At 41.7% G+C, this 20,199-nt stretch overlaps 1 protein-coding gene across 8 annotated transcripts in view; it reads left to right on the top strand.

Moving 5' to 3' along the window:
* Positions 1-20,199, top strand: part of nav3 (neuron navigator 3) — a 252,680-nt gene that overhangs the window by 53,842 nt on the left and 178,639 nt on the right. For 7 of the 8 annotated variants that reach the window (XM_088072951.1, XM_088072948.1, XM_088072946.1 and 4 more), the window contains exons 2-3: positions 15,506-15,623; positions 18,611-18,663. In XM_088072951.1, coding sequence (XP_087929077.1) covers positions 15,506-15,623; positions 18,611-18,663 — 171 coding nt within the window. Of the gene's footprint in view, positions 1-8,754; positions 8,921-15,505; positions 15,624-18,610; positions 18,664-20,199 lie in introns of those variants that run through there. The other variant, XM_088072950.1, reaches the window with a different exon arrangement.

The raw sequence follows: 20,199 nt of genomic DNA, 5'->3' as shown, positions 1-20,199 counted from the left end.
CTACGAGCAGACTAGTCCGGTTTGAACGATGTGTTTCTGGGTAAAGCAGCAGTTACACCTCACAGAGAGGAGCTTCACAAAGCGTTTGTCAGATAGTCTGCTTCTCAGCGGAAAGTAGCGAAAGTAACAACGTCTTTGTTTGATTAGTGACTGTAATGTGATCACTGGATTTAGAACAGTCACGTTACATTACAGCGTTACAGGCAAATGTAGCGCGATTACAGTAACGTGTTACTTTGTACACCCAACACTGGTCGTGTTGTGTCTCTCCAAAGTCATTTTGTGTCTCCTTGAAGGTCCTTTGCATCTTTGTGTGTCTTTGTAGGCATTTTGTGTCATGCAGTCCCTTTACACTGTTGAGTCTAGTTATTCTGTGAAACTTAAACTACAGTTCCTTTGCATCTTTATGTAGTTTTGTGTCCCTTGTATTCATTGTGTGTGTCCTTGAAGTTATTTTGTGTGTTAATGCAGTTCCATTGCATCTTTTTATATTTCGTTGTCTCTTGTAATAGTTTATTTTGTCTCTTTATATAGTTATTTTGTTTTGTTTATGCAGATCCATTGCATCTTCTTTAAGTTATGTGTCTTGTAGTTGTTTTGTCTCATCTTGAAGTTATTTAGTCTTTTGCGGTTCCATTGAATCTTTTTAGGTTTTGTGTCTCTATGTAATTGTTTAGTCTCTTCTTGTAGTTATTTTGAGTCTCTTTCTGGTCAGTATGTGTCAATTTGAGTCATATTTTGCATGTGAAGGCCAGGGGACACCCTGGCACTTTTGGCCCCTAGGCCTTTGCCTGGCAGGCCCATTCAATAATCCATACCAGGCTGTCAAATACTGACCCTTTGGGTTGATAGTCAGACTAAACCACCAATCCAAAGTTTACGTATCTGAAAACCTAAGAATAAGACTTAGTAATCAGCTGTCTTTCTCTAGTGTTACATACGGCAGCTTTAACATGTGGTTAGGGGCAGGCCATCTGAGCGCTGTGGTTTTCTCAGCTGTTGTCCTTGAAACACTTGACATAACAAATAAACTGTGGCTAACTTATCACAACAGTGTGTTAGAGAAAACTCAAAGAGTTAATCATGTGGATGAAGTCTGGGCATCTTTAGCACATCTTCACTTAGAATATAGCAACAAAACACCAGAATTGTCAGGATTTTTTTTTTATAACTGGTTGAATCAATGGCAAAAACTACCAAAATAACAAGAGCATACAACTAAAATTATTCTTTAATGATATTCACGAGGGTTTATACTTTCTCTCAACTGTATGAGGTAGAATTGGAATAATTTAACACTTAGAGGAGGAAGAAGGAGACTTCTAAAATGACAAATCAGGTAAACAGAATGATTGATTTCACTCTGCCTTCATGAAAAAACAACTTTTATCCAAAGTAAAAACCCAACCACTTGAAACAAATGACACCCTCTCCCATTCAAGCGCCATCGTGTGTTATTATGGGAGCTAAAGACTCTGCTCATCACTAGTGCACAAAACAATCAGCAGTTTAGCAGTCTGGCCGCTTCGCTAAGTGGCTGGGCGTAGTGTCGCTGTCCTGTCCTCGTCCTCTGAGGGGCTTGTTAATAAAAAACGCGGCCCAGGCTCCTGGCAGTCTGGCCGGCACCCAATCAAAAACCCATTAATCTAGCGATCTACATTAATTTGTTTCTCAACAAGCAGATGGCAGTCCCGATTGAAAGCAAACAGACATGTGTTGCGTACTGCATATAAATGGGCTTATAAATGAGCTTTTTACACAAACAACAAAGGCCAGTTACGTCCGATGGGGCTGATACCTGATCAAGATCTTAGCAGTTGGCGGGCTGCTGATAGCTTTGTGGGCTTAGAGCACGGTGTTTACCATAAGCTTATGCCTGTAAATATGAGTATGTGTCCACAAAACTCCACAACCTTTTGACCCGCCATCTGCACAGGCCTGATTACAACCCCCATGTTTTGTTATTTCTGTCATTATTCGATAAAAAGGCCCTTTTACTGCAAATAAAATCAGTTCTATCACCATTATTGTCCAGAGAGAGGGGCTTAAAGCTGCAAAAGCAACAGTTGCTGCGGGCGAAAGTGCTTCCAAATCAGGCTCAGCCCGCTCTGTACTGCCAACCAACCACAACTAGTCAAAGTCAGCCGCTGACTCATCTTGATTTAATGAACAGTAAGCCAGTCGGATGCTGTGAGGAAGTGTGACTAATCTGCGCAGGCCAGCGCTGAGTCACACCAACACGGATCATGTCCTCATGATTTTTGTTGGAATCTGTTTGGAGAATAATTCCAACCCTGTGGGGGAACGATAAGGATCTGTTTGTGCGTAACCGTGTATTTCTGGCAGGGCTCTTCTCTGCAGCAGTTATAGCTAATGACACGGTAGCCTGCTCGCCGCCTGATTTATTTGTGTGTTTTGGAGTGGGCGGAGCATGCAGAGGGCTGAGGGAATGATTGTAGAGCCCCGCAGGATCCCCGAATAGACGGGTGTCACCCGGAAGCACCAGGACGCTTGTTAAGGCCGCCTCCGTGCAGGAAAAGTTTGCCGCCGTTTAACGCAGGCCCTCAATTACGGCTGTCACAACTACAGTGAGGTGATGCTGTGTGTGATGTGAGCCAGTGGAAGGAGCTCATCTTGTGACCTAGCAGCTAAACAGCTAATTAACACAAGGCTCTCCACTGAGATTCTGTATGTCACAAAAATATCTGCTGACTATTTATAAGAGCTACTAGAGCTACAAGTTTGTTTTTTATCCCAGCTGGGCAGAGTCAGACCGGTATCTGAGATGATAACTATTTATTGTTTTCCAGACATAGACTTTTGTGAAGCACAGAATGACTGTGAGAGGGAGTTGGAGAGCTCATAGTGCTTGTGAGTGTGTGTGTGTATGTCTGCCAGTGTGTGCGCGTCCTTCACCAGCATGGCGGTGGCAGCGTCTGGCTCGCAGGCCACAGAGCCAGCGAGACAGACGCTGCCTCACACGCTGCGGTTACCATGGTAAGGTGAGATACTGCAAGAGTCTCATAAACCTTGTTGTGTGGATGCAGTGTGTGTGTGGGTGTGTGTGTGTGACTACTTAAGCATCTGTACTTTAAGAGCAGGGATGATGGCTTGAGCACACTGCTTTGGTTTCGGTTATTTATGGGATTTCTAATATTTTTATCTCAGTAATAAAACATACAGTGGAGGGGACGATATTGAATAACAGTGATAGTATAAAATTATTCCACAAAGTTAAAACATATGGCTGGAGTTTATATATGATCAAATATATATGTGAAGTGCCTTTATTTAGAGAAGAGTGAAAGATTAAAAACATTAGTGTAATGTTGACAGCGCAACATCCTCTCTCTCGTGTGAAGTAACATCATTAATGAAGTAGAATCTAGCAGTTTAGTGTCCTTATAGATAGATAATGTATATAGGCAATTTTTTAAAGGGCCAGTTTACCCAAAAAATCGAAAATACTTATTTTTATGTTGGTGAACCGTCCCTTTAAAACAACTCTTGGATTACACTGTACATTTCGGACTGTGACATAACAGTATAAGCATCAGACTGTTTCCTGTCTCACATCCTTTAGGACATATTTTGCAAACCTAAAGTTCTGTTTTCTTTTTTTTAATGGCGCCCTGGCAAGATTATAAAAACATTTCTCATGTTATCATCTGTGTGTTGTATTTCACCACTTAAATGTAGGTTTCACCACCTGACCTATGTGTTTTATAGCTTTGCACACTAAATGACCTGTTGGACCTGGAGACAGTGTAAATCTAGTCCTCTGCTCCTCTGGTTTTGGGGTCAAGGCTGCCAGCAGTGGGAGGAAGGGTGTTTGTGTTTCAGGATGTGTGTTTGAAGGTTGTATAAAATGACTCCTCCAGCATCTGATGGAGTTCCATCACATAAACATGAACCAGCCGCTGACTTGAACTACTCTCCGTTTGTTGTCCATACAATAAAGACAATCTGTCCTCCAGCAGCAATGTTGCTTCATACATTTTCATTGTGCAGGTCAGAGGTCAGCAGGAAATTGATGTGTTGATGTTCACAGTCTTTGGGTTACATTGTGCTCTGTGTTTTACAGTTGGTGGATGGCCATGATTTAGATGTGTCCTTCATGTGCCAGGCTGAAACAAAATGATATGAGATATTTTAGCTTTTTTTCCTGGCAAAAAAATAATGGAAAGCTACAACATGTAATAGTTCCCCTGTGTGCTACCTTCAAATTTTGCTGTCTTGGCGAATGATTGTCTGTAATTGGCACTTGTAACCGCTGATAGTTTATCAAATCGGTCAACAAACATTTTTTATCCTGTCTGCCCGCTGCTGTCTGTCTCCAAATTGTGTTGTACTCATCTGTCTTCTCGCTGTTTTGGAGCTGTCATTTTTTTTTTCTTCTTCTTTTTTTTCTTCTGACCGTCCTCTCTTTCTGGCTTTCGGTCTCTGCTTCACCACGAGTGATCTGCGCTGACTGACGTGTGCGAGCACATCCAGCGTAGATTGTGCTTCCAAACTTCTCCCAGCCATGCAATTATGTCATTTTCTGCTCAGGATTTCCCCTGGAACGACAAAGTGGCTTGGCATGAGCGGACAATGACTGAATGTTTCAGTTTTTAGCAGCTTCTCTCCTGTTATCTGCTGATCGTAGTGAAGTCATTCTGTCGGTGCCCGCCTAGAAGCTGGAAAGTGCTGGTTTCCAGAATAGCTTGGAAAATACATAAAAGTCACTTTTGTCTTGCGTTGTTCCTACTCAAGCACCCATGAGTAAAGGCACCTGTATGTCCGGGTTCTTGGATGAAAGGAGTTAAGGTTAGGTTAGGATGAAAACGCAAGCACAGGCACAGGGATTAAAAAGTTGTTAACTTATTAAAACAGCTTTTGTGTCATTCAAATCAATAAAATAACAGGTTATAAGTAGTAAAATTTAGATATCATGACATAGTGCCTGGAGACCCAGGTTAGAGCAACTCGATTCTGTATTAAAAGTTTGAAAAATGATGGTAAAAAAAGAATTTTAAAAACTATAAACTAAAAAGTTAAACATCACAAAGTTAAAAATAAATACAGGGCTCCTCTCTCACATGTCCATGTTTGCCCTTTACGTTTAGGTGAAGCCTGGCAGGATTCATGGATGTTAAAGGGAGTAAAGAAAAATATTGGAAATGAAAAATTCATTAATAAATAATAAATATAAGATTTAAAATTAAAATTTAAAAAGTCTGCTTAAAATTATGGTTAAAATGTTTTTTCCTGGGTTAGGGTTAGGGTTAAGGTCAGCGATTAATCAGTTGGCATAAATATATACAGCTGTCTGAGTATAAAGCAGGAGCTTGAAAGCAACATACTAATCAGTTTTCCTTGGAAAAAATACGCCAAACAAACAAAGATGCACACTTAATAGGCTCTCGGGAAATGGTGAGTAAGACCTTGGCTCAGAAGTCAAAGGCACTTTCTTTTGGAAAGAAAAATTACAGTAAATTAGTGTGTTTTCATAGGCCTCATTTTTAGTCTTGTGTGCATAAATTGATTATTCACATTTAATCGTCTTGTTTTACATCTGTTGTTGCATTCGATTAGTGTTTTATCACCAACCATAAAGCTCCTTTATCATTGTTGTAAACACAACTGGACACATCTCTCCTGCTCAAATCCTCTAACCGGACACACCCCGACTTGGCTGCGATTGACAGTTGGCACGGCAACAAAGGTGCTCCCCGCTCATCCCTTTCATATCCTCCAGTCCATTTCTGCCTCTTAAAATTGTTGTGGGAGAGCGCTGTCACATAAATAAAGTTCTTATTTTTGATCCTTCCTCACTAGCGCCAGGCCGCAAGGAAACTTCAAGTGTACGATTTGTATACTGCCGTAGTAAACTCCCCACTTGGGTGTTTGCGAGATTGGAGTAGAGCCATGTTGGAGAGCTGCCTGCTGCTATTACCTCAGGATTAGGTGGGTTTGAAGGAGGCCTCTCTGTTCGGCTCCCAGGACAAGATAATGATGGTTTCATAGGGAACGGAGATGCGTCAGACTCATCCCAGGAAACACCAGAAAAGGTTTATATAGTGGAAATGGCTTCCAGGTGCTTCCATAATGTAGTTGGACACTGGCAGTTGTGCCTGCCCTCGAAGGGGCTTTGTCAGAAATCTCATGGTTATCTTTTATTTGGACCTCTTCTCCACTGGAAAGCAGCAGATGCGCACAGTTAGATAAATCCAAGATGAGGCAATTCATCTCTTTACTGACCCCAGAAAAACAGATTCATGCTTGTTCTGCTTCTAAAATTTACCATGGGATGCACAGCTGTCCAGTTGCGCGAGCTTTACTTTTGGAAAAGTAAGTCAAAATTCAGCTGCCTCTTCAAGCCAGAACTTATGGCATTATTACCACGGTCTTCCTTCAGTGGCTTCCTGATGCCAGTTTACAAAGTACCACAAGGCCTTGGGCTGCAATATTCCTGATCTTTCCAACTTTCTACCATGTACGTTCAATACTTCATTATTTAAGGTCTCCTTGAAAAAGTACTGTAAAATTGCTCCTGTTAGTTTCCCTTCACAGAATACAGAGTTTGACGCTTGAATGATAATTTCATCACATCAGCTGGAGGGAGAAAAGTTTCCCTGTGCTGACATAACACATTCTCATCCCCAACTTTTCAAATAACAACACAAGGTCACAGGCCCTATAGGTCAAACTATGATGCTCTAGGTACCCCTTCAGCTTCTATTTTGGACACTCAGGGGCCATATATATGCTCCTCACATAGATTGTGTCACATGAAATGTTCCATTCCTGCTCGTTCAAAAAGTTTTATACAGTCTCTTTATAGAATAAACTTAAAACATAGGTAAACATTTTGTTGTTAGGTTTACCTCTTTACGTTGAAGCAAAAATGCACGTAGTAAGGTTTAGAAAAAAACATGGCTTTGTTTAATGTGCATTTGTTACTAACAAAAAGTAATGTCACGTGACATACTTCACATATGACACGTAACATGCCACTAGTGTTGTGTGCTCTACTACCATCAGTTTGTTATTTAAATAACTTGACTTCTGGCTTCACATGGGACACAAACAGCGGTTTTCAAGGTGAAAGTCCAGAGTTTGTTTGACCCATTTACCTCCTCTCCCACCCACCCTTTGTGGACTTTATACCGCAGCAGGTGCTTGGGGTGTGAAAAAATGCTGCTGCCTGGTGTGTCAGTATCTAACACAGAGGGCTGCTGACCAAGTGTTGGTATTTGACAAGTTTAGAGTGAGACTGGGCTGGCTGACCTATGATCAGAGTTCAGACGTGTTGGTATGCGCACGATTTTGTGATATTGTGAATTTTGGATGCCCACATAATGATAACTTATCAGACATGCGTTATTAGTCAAAGCTGAGAAATGTTATGACTTGAAACATGTCTGAGCGACATTTTTTACTTTATTACAAATAGCAATGTTTCCAGCATGAAATTACTATACACAGATACCAGCCTGTCCTACACACTATATTATACACTTCATTAAAACTTTATTCAGACAAAATTATTTACAACAACAATATGCATCCTACATGCATCACATGAATCAGGCCTTTAAGTAAATATTTGGTATGGCCTCCATCTGCAGTGAGAACAGCTGTGATACATCTCCTCATGGACCTCCAATACTGCCAGATTTGATTTTAGGGATTACTGCCAGAGATGCACCAACCGTATCCGTTGATTTTGTGCCTCAGTTGTAACATGTGGTCGATCTGGTCTTGGCTGGTCGGCGGAGGCGATTGAAGATGTTTAACATTTAAATGGTTAACACCAACAGTCCTGGATACTGTGCGGCTGCTCCGTCTTTCTGGACCGGAGCATGCCAAAATGCTGTATCCCCCCATGCTTGTGTCAGGCGTGGCATCTTGTAGATCTGTAATTTTTCTTTTGATGCCTTTTTATAGGCAAGAATCATGTGCGTTTAAGGAGCGGTCAGATGGGATTGTCATGATAATTCATGTGTGACCATGAGCAGAATATAGCATAACTGCTCAACGTCTGCACCAAAATCACTCAGATTTTTTTACTTCTTCCTTTAGTACTTCCTAAACATCACCTGTCAACTGAACAGCACAGCTATTACAGATTTTCTGTTGAGCTCGATTTTCTGCGTGTGCCTTTTTTCCTCCAACACCCTCCATAAACTGATTTGACAGCGATGCCTCTGTCCGATCTTGGCTGTTCCCATCCCTCCATTACTCCCTGTTTGTCATGACCCGGAGACAGTGACCAGGCGGAGAATCATGGAGGGAGCTCCATCACATCACCGCCCCATCGATCCCGTTGGCTCATCGCTCGTTTAGTTAATGCAGCTTTGTGTTGTCTTTAATTACATTTAGGACCCATGCGGGAGCGGTGCCGGTGCCAAGTTGAGGTTTTGGATGCCACAGAGGAGACGTCTCTCCCTGCTAGTCTGTCTCAAACAGCATTACACAGCTAAATGTCCTCCAAGTGATTATATATATGCACAAAACTCTTGGATGCAATTAGCTTCTTAATTTATTAGACAGCGTTGGAATGATGCCCTGATTAAAGAGCCCATACATTAACAGTCATTCAGTTGGATTGATAAATACACAGAGTCCTGCACAGTTTGACTCCCATCTCTCACTCGAGCATCTCTCTCCTTTAGCTCGGCTCCCCCCGGAGGCTGAACGTTGCCACTGCAGGCACTGCCAATAATACCTGCGTAGCTGTAGTCACTGCATTGTGATCAGGACTGTTGAAGGCAGTTTATCTGCTCTGGGGTAAGAGCTGGCTGTGTGTTAGCGCCGCTGAGAGGGAGAGCTCTGCGGAGGAGGGAGAAAGATACTTCATCAATAAGGATAACATCACCACAGAGACTGGACTTCTGCTGATTGATGCTGGCTGCCGAAAGACAGAGGAAGGAGGGTGGGCAAGTGGAGGGGGGTTCAAAATGTGTGTGTGTGTGTGTGTGTGTGTGTTTGACTAGCTGGGGGATTTGGTTTTTGTATGTGCATGTGTTGTGTCATCCAGCATGTGTGTCTCCATGATGTCAGTTGTCTCAGTCAGCACCACTGAAGGTGGCGATACTGCTGATGTTTTGCTTCTGTCGTATTTGGGATTCAGAGAGGAGAGGGTAACGAGTGCAGGAGGCTGACAGACTCAACTCTGAGCGCCACCGTGGAGTCATGAAGTGAGTGGATCAGCGAGGCGGCGCTCACGCAGAGACAGGAGGCAGGCTGCTTGAAAGTGTTTCTTTGATGTTTGTGCTTTGTGAGGAAGCTCAGAGAGGAGATGGGGACACAGAGTAACGAGGGGGGGACAGGTGACAGAGGTCTCAGGTCAGGTTTGAACCCTGGGCATTGCAGCTACACCTGCTGGCTTCAACATGCTTCAAAGCCATTCTTACCTTTTTTCTGGCTTAACTTGAAGTTGAAACAGAAGACTTGTGTTTGTTCTGAGGTTTGCCTGCTCTCATCTTTGCCTTGATTTGTCTGAGCTCTGTTGAAGTTTATACTTTTCTTGCAATGTTTCCAACTATTCTTTTAGAGAAGGACTTCTGAAAATGTCCAGATCTATTGTACAAGTTGGCGGTACCTCATAAATTCATACATTTTGCCAAATTTCTTCTGATTACTGGCATTACTTTAGTCTGGTTTGATTTCTGTTTTATATAACGAAATTTGTATCAATGGTACAGACTCATTTTATGCAGTAGTAAAGCAAGCAAAAATGCATTTTGGCAAGAAACTTCATAATGTCCCTGAAAGTGTTTGCCAACACAGTGGCGTTGCTTCGACAAGTTGACAGTTTGAAAGTGAATTTTGGAGCGCACGCTATTTCAGAGTGGGCAAGTTGGGCTAAAACAAACACAGAAGGTGACTCAATGTTATGGTGAGCTGTCATGAGGCTGGGTAAACAGTTTTAAAAGTTGTCAATGGATAACTTTCATATTCTTTGGTGGAATTTTAATGTTCACCTGCTGGTACATAATTGAGTAAGACAGAAACAGACTTCTCCATGAGAATTCAGTAGGTTCATGGTTTTTTCTTTTATGTCATCAGTTGTGTAAAGGTTTCCATGCAGGGGCATAAATTTAGTTTCACGATTTTAAGTATCAAACACATAATTTTTTTGCCTAATGTTTCTGCACCAATTTGTCGCTTTTCCGCAATCATTTATAGTAGAAATGTCTTTTAATTGAACTTTGTCAAAATCAGTTACTTTCAGGATTTTACTGAGGGGAACAAATGCACGTCCTTAATATTTAGGGGGGCATGTCCCCTGTGTCCCCACTGAAATATTTGTCTATGTTTCTGTGTGAAACTGACAGCGTTGTGCATGACTGCACCAAAAGAGCATGTTTATTAAAAAGTGCTGATATTGTGAGCGAACGCTGAACTGAATGCATCAGTTTGTCAGTATGAACTTGAATGTGAGCGTTGTTAACTCTGGTGACACCTGAGGACATATGGAACCAGACTTGCCAACACAACGTCAGCATGGCTAATGGAACTTCAGACAACGCAGCTAATGGTACTGTTGAAGCCTGTTCATTTGGATAATTGAATTTTGTGAACAGATCAGTACAGATTCCAACTGAACAAAAACAAAACATTTTTATGCTTTTTTTTCCTCAAGTGGAAATGTTAGCCACATTAGCAAAGCATTTCATACAACAAATTGAGTTAAAGCATCTGACTACTCTTAAGAAATACCTGCCAGTAAATGCTTATCACAATACTTCATTTTATTTCAAAAATCTTAAGAAAATAATGTAAACTAGTTCATTTTTTGGGATAGTGAGCTTCGTTCAAAATTCAAATTGTGAACTATGAATGTGAACTAGTTCATTTTCATCTCTTACCCCCTTTCCAACAATATGGAACGAGTTGTGTTCCAGCTACAGCCCTTAATTTTGAACCAATTGGAGCTTTTCGACTAAAAATATATTGGTTAGGAACCCAAAAATTTGATTCTAAGCTGGAACAAAAAAAAAAACCCAAAACATTTTTCATAACCAAAAGTACAAACCATGAGAACACAGGCGTGTCATGTTTTACAGATTGGAAAGAGAGTAAGGAGAGGGCACTTATGGAAAAGTTGAGCAGAACAGAAGCTCACAGGTTATCAATGCAAATATGCTACAACTGTTTACTTCAGTCGTAACGCCCTCCATTAATAACATATCCTTGATTACAATAATTCTGCTTAAAACTGGTGGAAATGTGGGCTTGTTTGCCAGAACGCACCAAAGTTCCACGAATCCTGAACGTGACTGATTCAAGAACCAGAGCTGATGGAAAAGTGATGCGTGTGAGCTGAACTTTGAACTAGCTCTTGCGAAGCGTGAACATGCAAAACACTGAGCACGGACATGTGAGCAGATCTGTGAGCACGCCGTGCCAAAGTAAAAATCTTATTTGTAAATAGCATCAGAGATTTGTTTGATCCCTTTGGAGATTCCTTTAAGGAGGCTTCATTCCATTCAGCAAGACAAGTGTTTGCAGACAGAAGCAGTGTTTGTTTAGAGCAAGATCTTGAAGTCGCCTCAGTTTACTTTCTTGTGATTGTCAGCCTGTGTGAAGCTGTGTTGTCTTGCTGCTAATCCACTAACACCATGCGGCATAAAACAAACTTTCCAAATCAAATACAAATTAAAGTTTGACCTCCAGGTTGGAGAGCTAGTGCGTGGCCCTGAAGATTAGTTGTTGATATCATATCCCTGCAGGAGCTTTAGCAGATGCAGAGGCAGCTGGTTATTTAGCCACAAATTGAATTCATCGTCTGGGTATCACACCCTCTGCTAGGTACCTGCCTCCACTCCTCACTTCCTTCTTGCTCTTTACACAAGTGTTGAGGAAGTGATTGAAAGGCTTTTCAGACTTCCAAGAAACATTAAGAGTGTTTCCATCCATCTGTTTTGAAGTGCATTTTTAATTTGGAGCTCTTTATTTTGATGCACTCAACTCAAATATTTGCATAACAGAAGGTGATGGTGACGCACATTCATTTGCATTTTCTCTGCACGTTTTTTGGGGGATAATTTTGTTTAACATTTGAGCTAAATTTGGATGTAAACCTGACTGCTGCTGACAGGAGAGTTGAGTCTTCCCCTGCAGAAGCATTAATCCTCTGTCCTTGCTCCCTTTTAAGGGTACAGGAGGAGAAAGAGAGAGAGAAAGATGAATGGCAGCAGGAGGTGGCTGCTCAAACAATGTAACAGATCAAACCCTCCTCCTCCTCTTCGTCCCAGGTCTCTGATGAACTTAGCAGTCCAGCAGCTTGTGCTCAAACCTCAGTGGAATTTCCCGCAGCCTGATGTGACTGAAACTGTCAGCGGGAGCAGCACACACGCTCTTAATTTCTCTCTTTCACACACTTTCTCCATCCGTCTGCTCTCCTGTTTGTTTACTTGCCCCCTGATGGGATGTGGTTTGCATTTGCGGTGTGTGTTTCTCTGCGTGTCTGTGGAAGTGAGCCCTGTGTATTTGTTTGCAAGCAGGTTTTGGTGGTACTTTCCCTATGACGGCTCTCCTATTTTTGATTTTTACGACCTCTCATCACGGAGAAAGTCGCTGAAGAAAAACCACAACAGATACAAACTTCTGAGAGGTCTTTAAAGCAGCAAATGTCCCTCTTCCAAGAAAAAGAAAAGAGCGGGAGAGAAATGCTTTTAATTGTGAGCGGTGTGAGGTAAATGAGGGGAAAACAGGATTATTTCATCATGAGAAAGTTTTATGAGGGAACTCCTTGGGAAATGTTGGAGATGCTGAGAAGCCTGTTCTAGTTATAGAAACCTGCAGAAAATCTGAAGATGTTAAAGATCTGCCACACAGTTTGACAGGAAGTACAGTGCAAAAACACCTTGAGAAAATACATCTTCATTATGAACTTTACATCTGACTAGTTTTTGACGTTAAGGGACTCTTTCGTAAGTCATAGACCCCCCCAACCTCATGGAAGATCTTACATTTCTCAGGGGATTTTCACCATTCAAAGTCCTTCATGCCTCTCAGGCCTGCATTTTTTCTTTCTTTAAATCCGCAGATAACAAGAGAAGTTTCAGGCAGCAGAGCAGCAGTTAGTGTCTTTATATGGGCTGGTACAGATTTTTTTTTTTCTTGGGTCCCAGATTCTCAATTCAAGCCTGGTAGGAATAAAGATGTTCCTCCACAGCTGTCTGTGGAAATTGTATCAAATGTACCCTCCGCACAGTGGGAAGAACCGGATCTCTTTTCTGCTTCATGTCATGTTCCAGGTGCACTCTCGTTCTTAGAAAGAGGGGTCTTGAAGAAAATCTTCGAAAGTTCAGTGACTGGGGGAAAAATACATGGGTAAAGTTTTAAGGTATGCTTTGTGTGCTTGAACAAGTAGCTTGGATAGAGGACAGCTATTCGACCTTCACAGCTTGGTCCATCTTCAAACTGAACTGTTCGTACACAAAAGAACCTGATTCCTTTAGCAGAGTCGCGTTTTTGTGGGGCTGAACACTTGGAGGCCAAATGTGATTCACATCTTTCGTCTTCGCCATCCTGTTGAAACCGCAGCAGCTGTTGAGATCAGTCTGTCGCCTGCCGGACAAAGCGTTGCTTATCAGCCAGCTTATGGGCTCTGTTGAAAGACAAAGCAACTGTTAAGAGGTTTAGGTGACAATACAAAAGATTATCCGACATGCTGCTCTTACGGGTTTAGAAACGGAGCTCAGAAAGTGAACCCACCTTTTACTGCCAAGGTCTTCTTTAAGACTCCATTCGTAATCATAAGATTGTCCTAACGTGTCAAGTTTGCTTTGAGTTTTCCAAGAGGAACTCGTGGAAGTTTCATTTCTTATAAAAGTTTCAAAAAGGCTTGTCCAGTAGACTTCTGAAAGATTTTGCTTTGTCCTTCACCTGGGTATTGTATTTGTCAGTACAAGGTTCCACAATAATGTCTGCCTCATTTATCTAATGTCAAAGTGTTTGCTGGGATCATTTATGAATCCCATGGAGAAAGAACCCAAACATTGTAGTTCTCCGTACGACCCAGAGTGCCAAAGCTTAATGAAATATTTGTGTTTGAGTAGCAGAGATGTGCAGGGAGCAGGAGTGTTTAGACAGCACTCCCTGGCAGCGCATTTACCACGGACTGCGAAGCAGAGCGATGTGCTTCATAGAGAAGAAGCCAGGTTAGAAATGACTGTCAGGATAAAGTGGGCCTCAGGGGCAAAGTCAAAAACTTAGCTCTCACACTATTCTATACTCTTTATCTTGATGTGTTTGATAAGAAGGGATGGCTGTGGCTCAGGAGGTAGAGCAGGTTGTCAAAATATTAAATGGATGGTTTTTCCAGTCCGAAGGTCGAAGTGTCCTCACGCAATATACTGAACTCAGATTGTATAAATGCATATGAAGCTGAGTACCAGTTGGCAATTTGTTAGGTACCCTCGACCAGCAGTGTGTGTGTGGCTGTGAGTGGTTGAATGTGACATGCTGTGTAAAAAAACTTTAAGTTGTCAAAGACTGGAAAGATGCTATACAATTGCAGGTCCATTTCCCATTCATTCATCTTTAGTTGTTTTTGAGAGTTTTCACACTTACCCAATCGGTGACATCCAAGTCATTCATGTTTGTAGTTTCCTGATGTAATGAATGAGATGCTTTTTGTCAGCCACTATACAATTGTGCTACATCAATACATCCGATGATGGATATCAAATACCAAATTACAAGATGTTTTTTGAGAATATAAATAAAATGTCAGGAAGAGAAACAGTGAGTGAGTTGTTGTCAGTTAGTGTTTGTGTCAAGAGAAAATATAGACACCAGCAAGTCCTGTTAGTTGAGTCTTTGCAATTGCGGGTCATGTTTTGGATAACTTTGGATTTAATCATGGATGGATTACTGAATAGTCTTACTGGGCAAAGGCCAAGGGACCCAGAGTGCCAGGGGACCCCCTGGATGCAAATTTGTGAAACTGAGGATAGCGAAGGAATGACCTCTGATTAGCGTACCCTAAGATTCTTATCCTAACCCTAACCAATATCACTCCTCTTGCCTAAACTCAGTCAATCCAACCAATGAAGGCAATGAGTACTAGATATTTGTATGAAGAGTTGGGCGAGTCATTCCTTCGCTATTGTGGGATTCGCAAATTTGCCTACTGGACTTCACTTGTATAATGTCAGATTAACTCAAAATGACCACAAAGAAACACAAAACAACAAAAAAGACAAAGCATTGCCTCAGAGAAATATGAAAGAAGTGGCCACAAACCCCCCAAAAAGACACATAATGTTTACAAGGAGACGCAAAACCACCACAGAGTTTGTGGTTCTTACTCCTATGTAGGAGAGGTGGTGGGGCCCTTTGTGTATCTGTGCCCAGGGGCCCATTGTCTCGTAATGCGCCCATGCATCTAGTATACCAAAAATTGTCAAATCTGCAAGACCTAACAGTGTTGATTGCACACACACTTTGTCTCCATTTCTCTCACACACACACACTGACAGCTTGTTTTGTTCTATTGTTGCAGATTTACACAGACTGGGCCAATCACTACCTGGCCAAGTCTGGCTGTCAGCGCCTCATCAAGGACCTGAGCCAGGACGTCACCGATGGAGTCCTGCTGGCACAGATCATCCAGATCATAGGTAGGCATCCCCACACACACACACACACACACACACACACACACACATACACACACACATACACACACCTGTGTCTGTCTTTACTCTATTATCTACTGCTGTATCTATTATTCTATTATCTGTTTCCTGTCTTCCTCCTACGGTTTCCTACAGTTCTCTTTCTACTCAAGTAATTAAGTTCTCACCCAAAGTACATTCAGTTATAATATGATTACATAATTATCATGACAGATCTTTGATACCAAAGCAATATAACGTCTAACTTTCAATGTTTAAAAAGAATATGAATAAAGCAAAGATGAATAAATCCATTTGTTATCAGTACTAATAAAACATTGCCTGTGTCTAGAATTCATTCTGTCTGGTAGATGAAGGGGCCACCCACCCACACACACACACACACACACACACACACACACACACACACACACACACACACGCTGTTTTGTCTTTGTTGTGGTGAGTTGGAGGGAAGCTGTTCCTCAGTCTGAAATTTGGGCCAAATCGCAGCAGCTCTCTCTTGTTTTGGGTGCAGCAGCAGCAGAGATCTATGGCTTAGACACCCTGGGGTGTAAAGGCATGTGTCTCCTATTGGACCCTAGAGAGAGTTTACATCTCTTTCTGTCTCTTTTTCTGTCTGTCCCGCTCTCTTTTTTCCCCTTTTATGTGTCTTTCTTCAATTCTGTCTCTCTCTCTCTCTCTCTCTCTCCCTCACATTTGAACTTTTTCTGGGTCTCTCTCTCTCTCGCTGTCTCTCTCCTCTTCTCATTTCTATAGTTCTTCTCTCTGATCTTACTTTTTCTCTCTTTCTCTCTCCTCTTTTTGTCCTGAAGCTCCAAAACTCCAAAGCAGGCTACCAAGTCGCTTGCAAGCCTAATGCTGCATCTCCGCAAATGGCTCTACTTTACTTGACTCAGTCTTTTTTAGTTTTCCATCAGCAAAACTTGTGGATAGTACCTGGTACTGTTTTTGGTACCATCTCAGTTGAGGTTCCAAGTGAGCAAACCGATACAAAAGGTGGAGGTAAAACTGCTGACCATGGATAGGTCAGAGAAAACCGTCACCTGAATCGTAACTTATACGGCATGAAACATCTTGCACAAACTTGCAATTTTTTAATAGCCAAAGCGCAGTCAGAAGCGGCCGAAGTTTCCACCAGATTTTTTAAAAATGGCAGCTCGCAAAACTATGCTATACATTACGTGTACTACACAGTAAAGTTCAGAAAGGGCTTGCATTCCTCTGTCTGCCTGCAAGGGCAGCTGACAATATGTAATATCAAGCAGACTCTCACTGCCACACAGTTTGTGAATCAATGGGTTCAAATGCCTGAACTGACCTGTGCTTGCTTTTACCTGATGAGGACCTCTTGTGGCCAAATCAAAGGAAGAAATAGGGTGACCAGACTAGTTCTGCACAATCTGTTTAAGAACTGATCAGGGTGTATAGAGGGGTCAACAACATGAGTTACTTTTTCACTGCCCCTTGAGGCAAATTTGTTTCCTATTACTATTATTATCTGGGCAAGATGAGTAGTATTTTTTTGTTTTTGTTTTATTTATTTATTTTTATTTTTTATTGTCCGACTTAGACATCACAGGTCATTCTAAGCCAGCTGGGTTGGGGAGGGGGGGATAAGATTAGATAAAAGGTTAACTTTCCTTCTGGAGTATCAGTACCCGCAAAATTCGTAAAACATATGGGCACTCATGGATGTCATGCAGCTATGTATTTGTGATTTATTATTATACTCTACACAAAACTAAATAAAAATTTGATCACACAAAAAAAAACTCAATAAACAGAGTTTAATGAGAAGCTAAATTGTCATCAGACGATAGGGTCTTGGGAGTTCATTTCGGCCAATGGGTTCCGCTTCTTTTGCTCTGCTTATTGGGGAGTCACAGTCTGCTTATCTGCATGCAACCAAAGACTGCACGAACATGATTGGTCAATACTACTCAGACTACTGAGCGAATTCAGAACGCTTCCAAAATCTTTTGCCGTTGCCTACAGATTTTAGGTACATAGACAAATATCTGTTCTAGAGATAAACAACAGTCAATGTAGGTTTCATTCACTTATAATCAGTCCGTGATCGTAGAGGTGAGTCATAACAGTGATATGCATTGTGACAGATACGCCAGATCATAAATGGGTCATATGGAGCCTGTAAATGGTCAGTAAATGCCTCCAGACTGACTGCTTGTTGAACCCAGTGTTCATCACACAGTAATAAATAATGAGTCATTTTGAAGCAACACTGGCTCTTATGCAATTTGGTCTCTGTGTGTTTTCAGACACATTTCTCTCACACATTCTTTTTCTTCTTATGTCTACTGTCTCTGCTCTCTCTCTCTTTCTTTTTCTTTGTATCTCCATTACTGTTCTCAACTTTTCTTTTTCTGGGACTCCCTCTCTCTCTCTCTCTCTCTCTCTCTCTCTCTCTCTCTCTGTCTATCACACTCACACACAGTCACGCGCGCGCACACACACACACACAAAAACACATTTTTCTCTCTATTACATATGCTACTTTTCTCACTGATGCTGTCTGTCTCTCTAAATCGCTCATTTTTTTCAACCCGTGTCTAACTTCCTTACTCCTCAACTTCTCTCTCTCTCTCTCTCTCTCTCTCTCTCTCTCTCTCTCTCTCTTTCTCTGTTGGATTGAAACTTTACCCTCCCTGCTCGCCCCAACAGACAATGAGGCCAAGCTGGCCTGTCAGTAATTCTCTGGCGGCAGCTGACGAATTAGGCAGCTTTGCTTCCCAGACCTTTCCTGCGTCGCTCTGCACCTCAACGCTCACACACACAAACACACACACTCATGTTTCATATACATACACACACATGCTCTCCCATGCAGAGCTCAGCAGAGGTTTCTGGTTGGATCTGTACACCTGAACTCAGAAGTCATTGGATGCTGGGATGCTAAGGTTCAGCATGGAACGACAGTAAACATCTTCATTTCCTCTCTCACGCAGCGAATGAGAAGGTGGAGGATATCAATGGCAGCCCCAGGAGCCAGTCGCAAATGGTGAGTGTTTTAGCTTTACTTTTATCATCAACTTCATCCATCCCGTAATGCACTGATGCATGAGAGAGATTTATTTTTATGAGGAATATTTGAGGTCTGGACTCCTCTGCTGTCAAGATGTAATGATTTTTTACATTTGTAGCAACAGTAGTAAACTTAAATTCCTATAGATTACAGGAAGTTAGGACTGTAATGCAGGATTCACACAACATCTTACAGCTTTCAGGTGATGCTTTCATCCACAGTTACTCACAACAGCTCAACATCCACTGACATTCAATATTACAAACCTGTGATTGATAATTAATTCCAGAATCAGGGAAGTAATAAAACGTGTCGTAATTTACTGTTTTTGATGTTTTCTTTTTAAATCCAGTTCTCATTCTCTAATTTGAAATTTTTGTTGCTGTTGATGGCCTTCATCCTCCCTGTCCCCATCCTCACACACTCCAAGAACACAGGATACAGGGAAAGAAGCTCTGGCTCTCAGCCAAATCATCTGTGATCAAATTAGGCTACCTGAAAGGAATCTTCTGTCATTCCTGTTTTTCTGTGCACGTTTATATGGTCTACATGTTCCATTTATTATTGGTATCTTCGTCGTTGTCAAATAGTGTGGGACTTGCACTGGTCTGGTCTTGGTCTTGATTCGGTCTTGATACACTCTGGTGTTGGTCATGACTTTGAGCCTTTTTTACAACAAAAATCCTGAATCAAGGTTCACATTTTTGTTAAACTGTATACATTTGATCTGGTTAGTTTTGGTTTCACATTGCAATTAGGGCTGGGCAATATAAAGATGTTAAATCATATGGAGATATGTGAAGGTGTACAATAATCAGTAGGAACCAAATTTACGACCAGACAAAAACTGAATCCTAGAATGTATTTTTTCTAGGTCACATATCACAAGCTGGTGTCACAGCTGAAAATGATCATCTCCCAAAGTCAAACTGTCTTTTGTTGCTTTAAATGTTAATTTCACACCATATTTTCAAGCAGCCAGCGGCACTGACTCTGATCACAAACTATTATCGTCTGTAATATTCAGAGACATGATGACTGTAGTAACCACCATGCTTTGCCATTTGACCAGAAACACCGGAAAGCCCTGAAAAGTTCAATCCCGAACATACTTGATTTACTATGCCGTTTCCAATCATGTGTGTATCTGGCTGCCACGCGGCTGAGTGATGCTGGCGGTGTCGTTTTCCCCTCTGTTAATGAGATGACGGGCTGTATAACCACTGATTGTCGTCATTGTGAGATAATTACCCCTCACTTTAACTAGAGTTGACTAAGTGTTTATGCAGTGTTGGTTTGCCCTGGCATCTGCCCTCCTGCCATTAAAAGTGACTAAAGCTGTTTAGCTGCTTTAGTAAGACACTGTGGGCGAGGAGTGTGTGTTCGGTCCTGACAGTGTGTGTGGGCAGTTTGTGTTTTGTATATGTGTAGCTTACTGTACAGCATTTTTACATTAATTGGACCATTTTCTCTCTGTACCATATACATAGTCCTACTTTAATATGTGTCAGT

Source organism: Plectropomus leopardus, chromosome 22 (assembly GCF_026936395.1).
Source record: "Plectropomus leopardus strain MGB_pleo_1.0 chromosome 22, ASM2693639v1, whole genome shotgun sequence".
NCBI classification, from domain to species: Eukaryota; Metazoa; Chordata; class Actinopteri; order Perciformes; family Serranidae; genus Plectropomus; species Plectropomus leopardus.
This window is presented reverse-complemented; position numbering and strand designations above follow the sequence as displayed.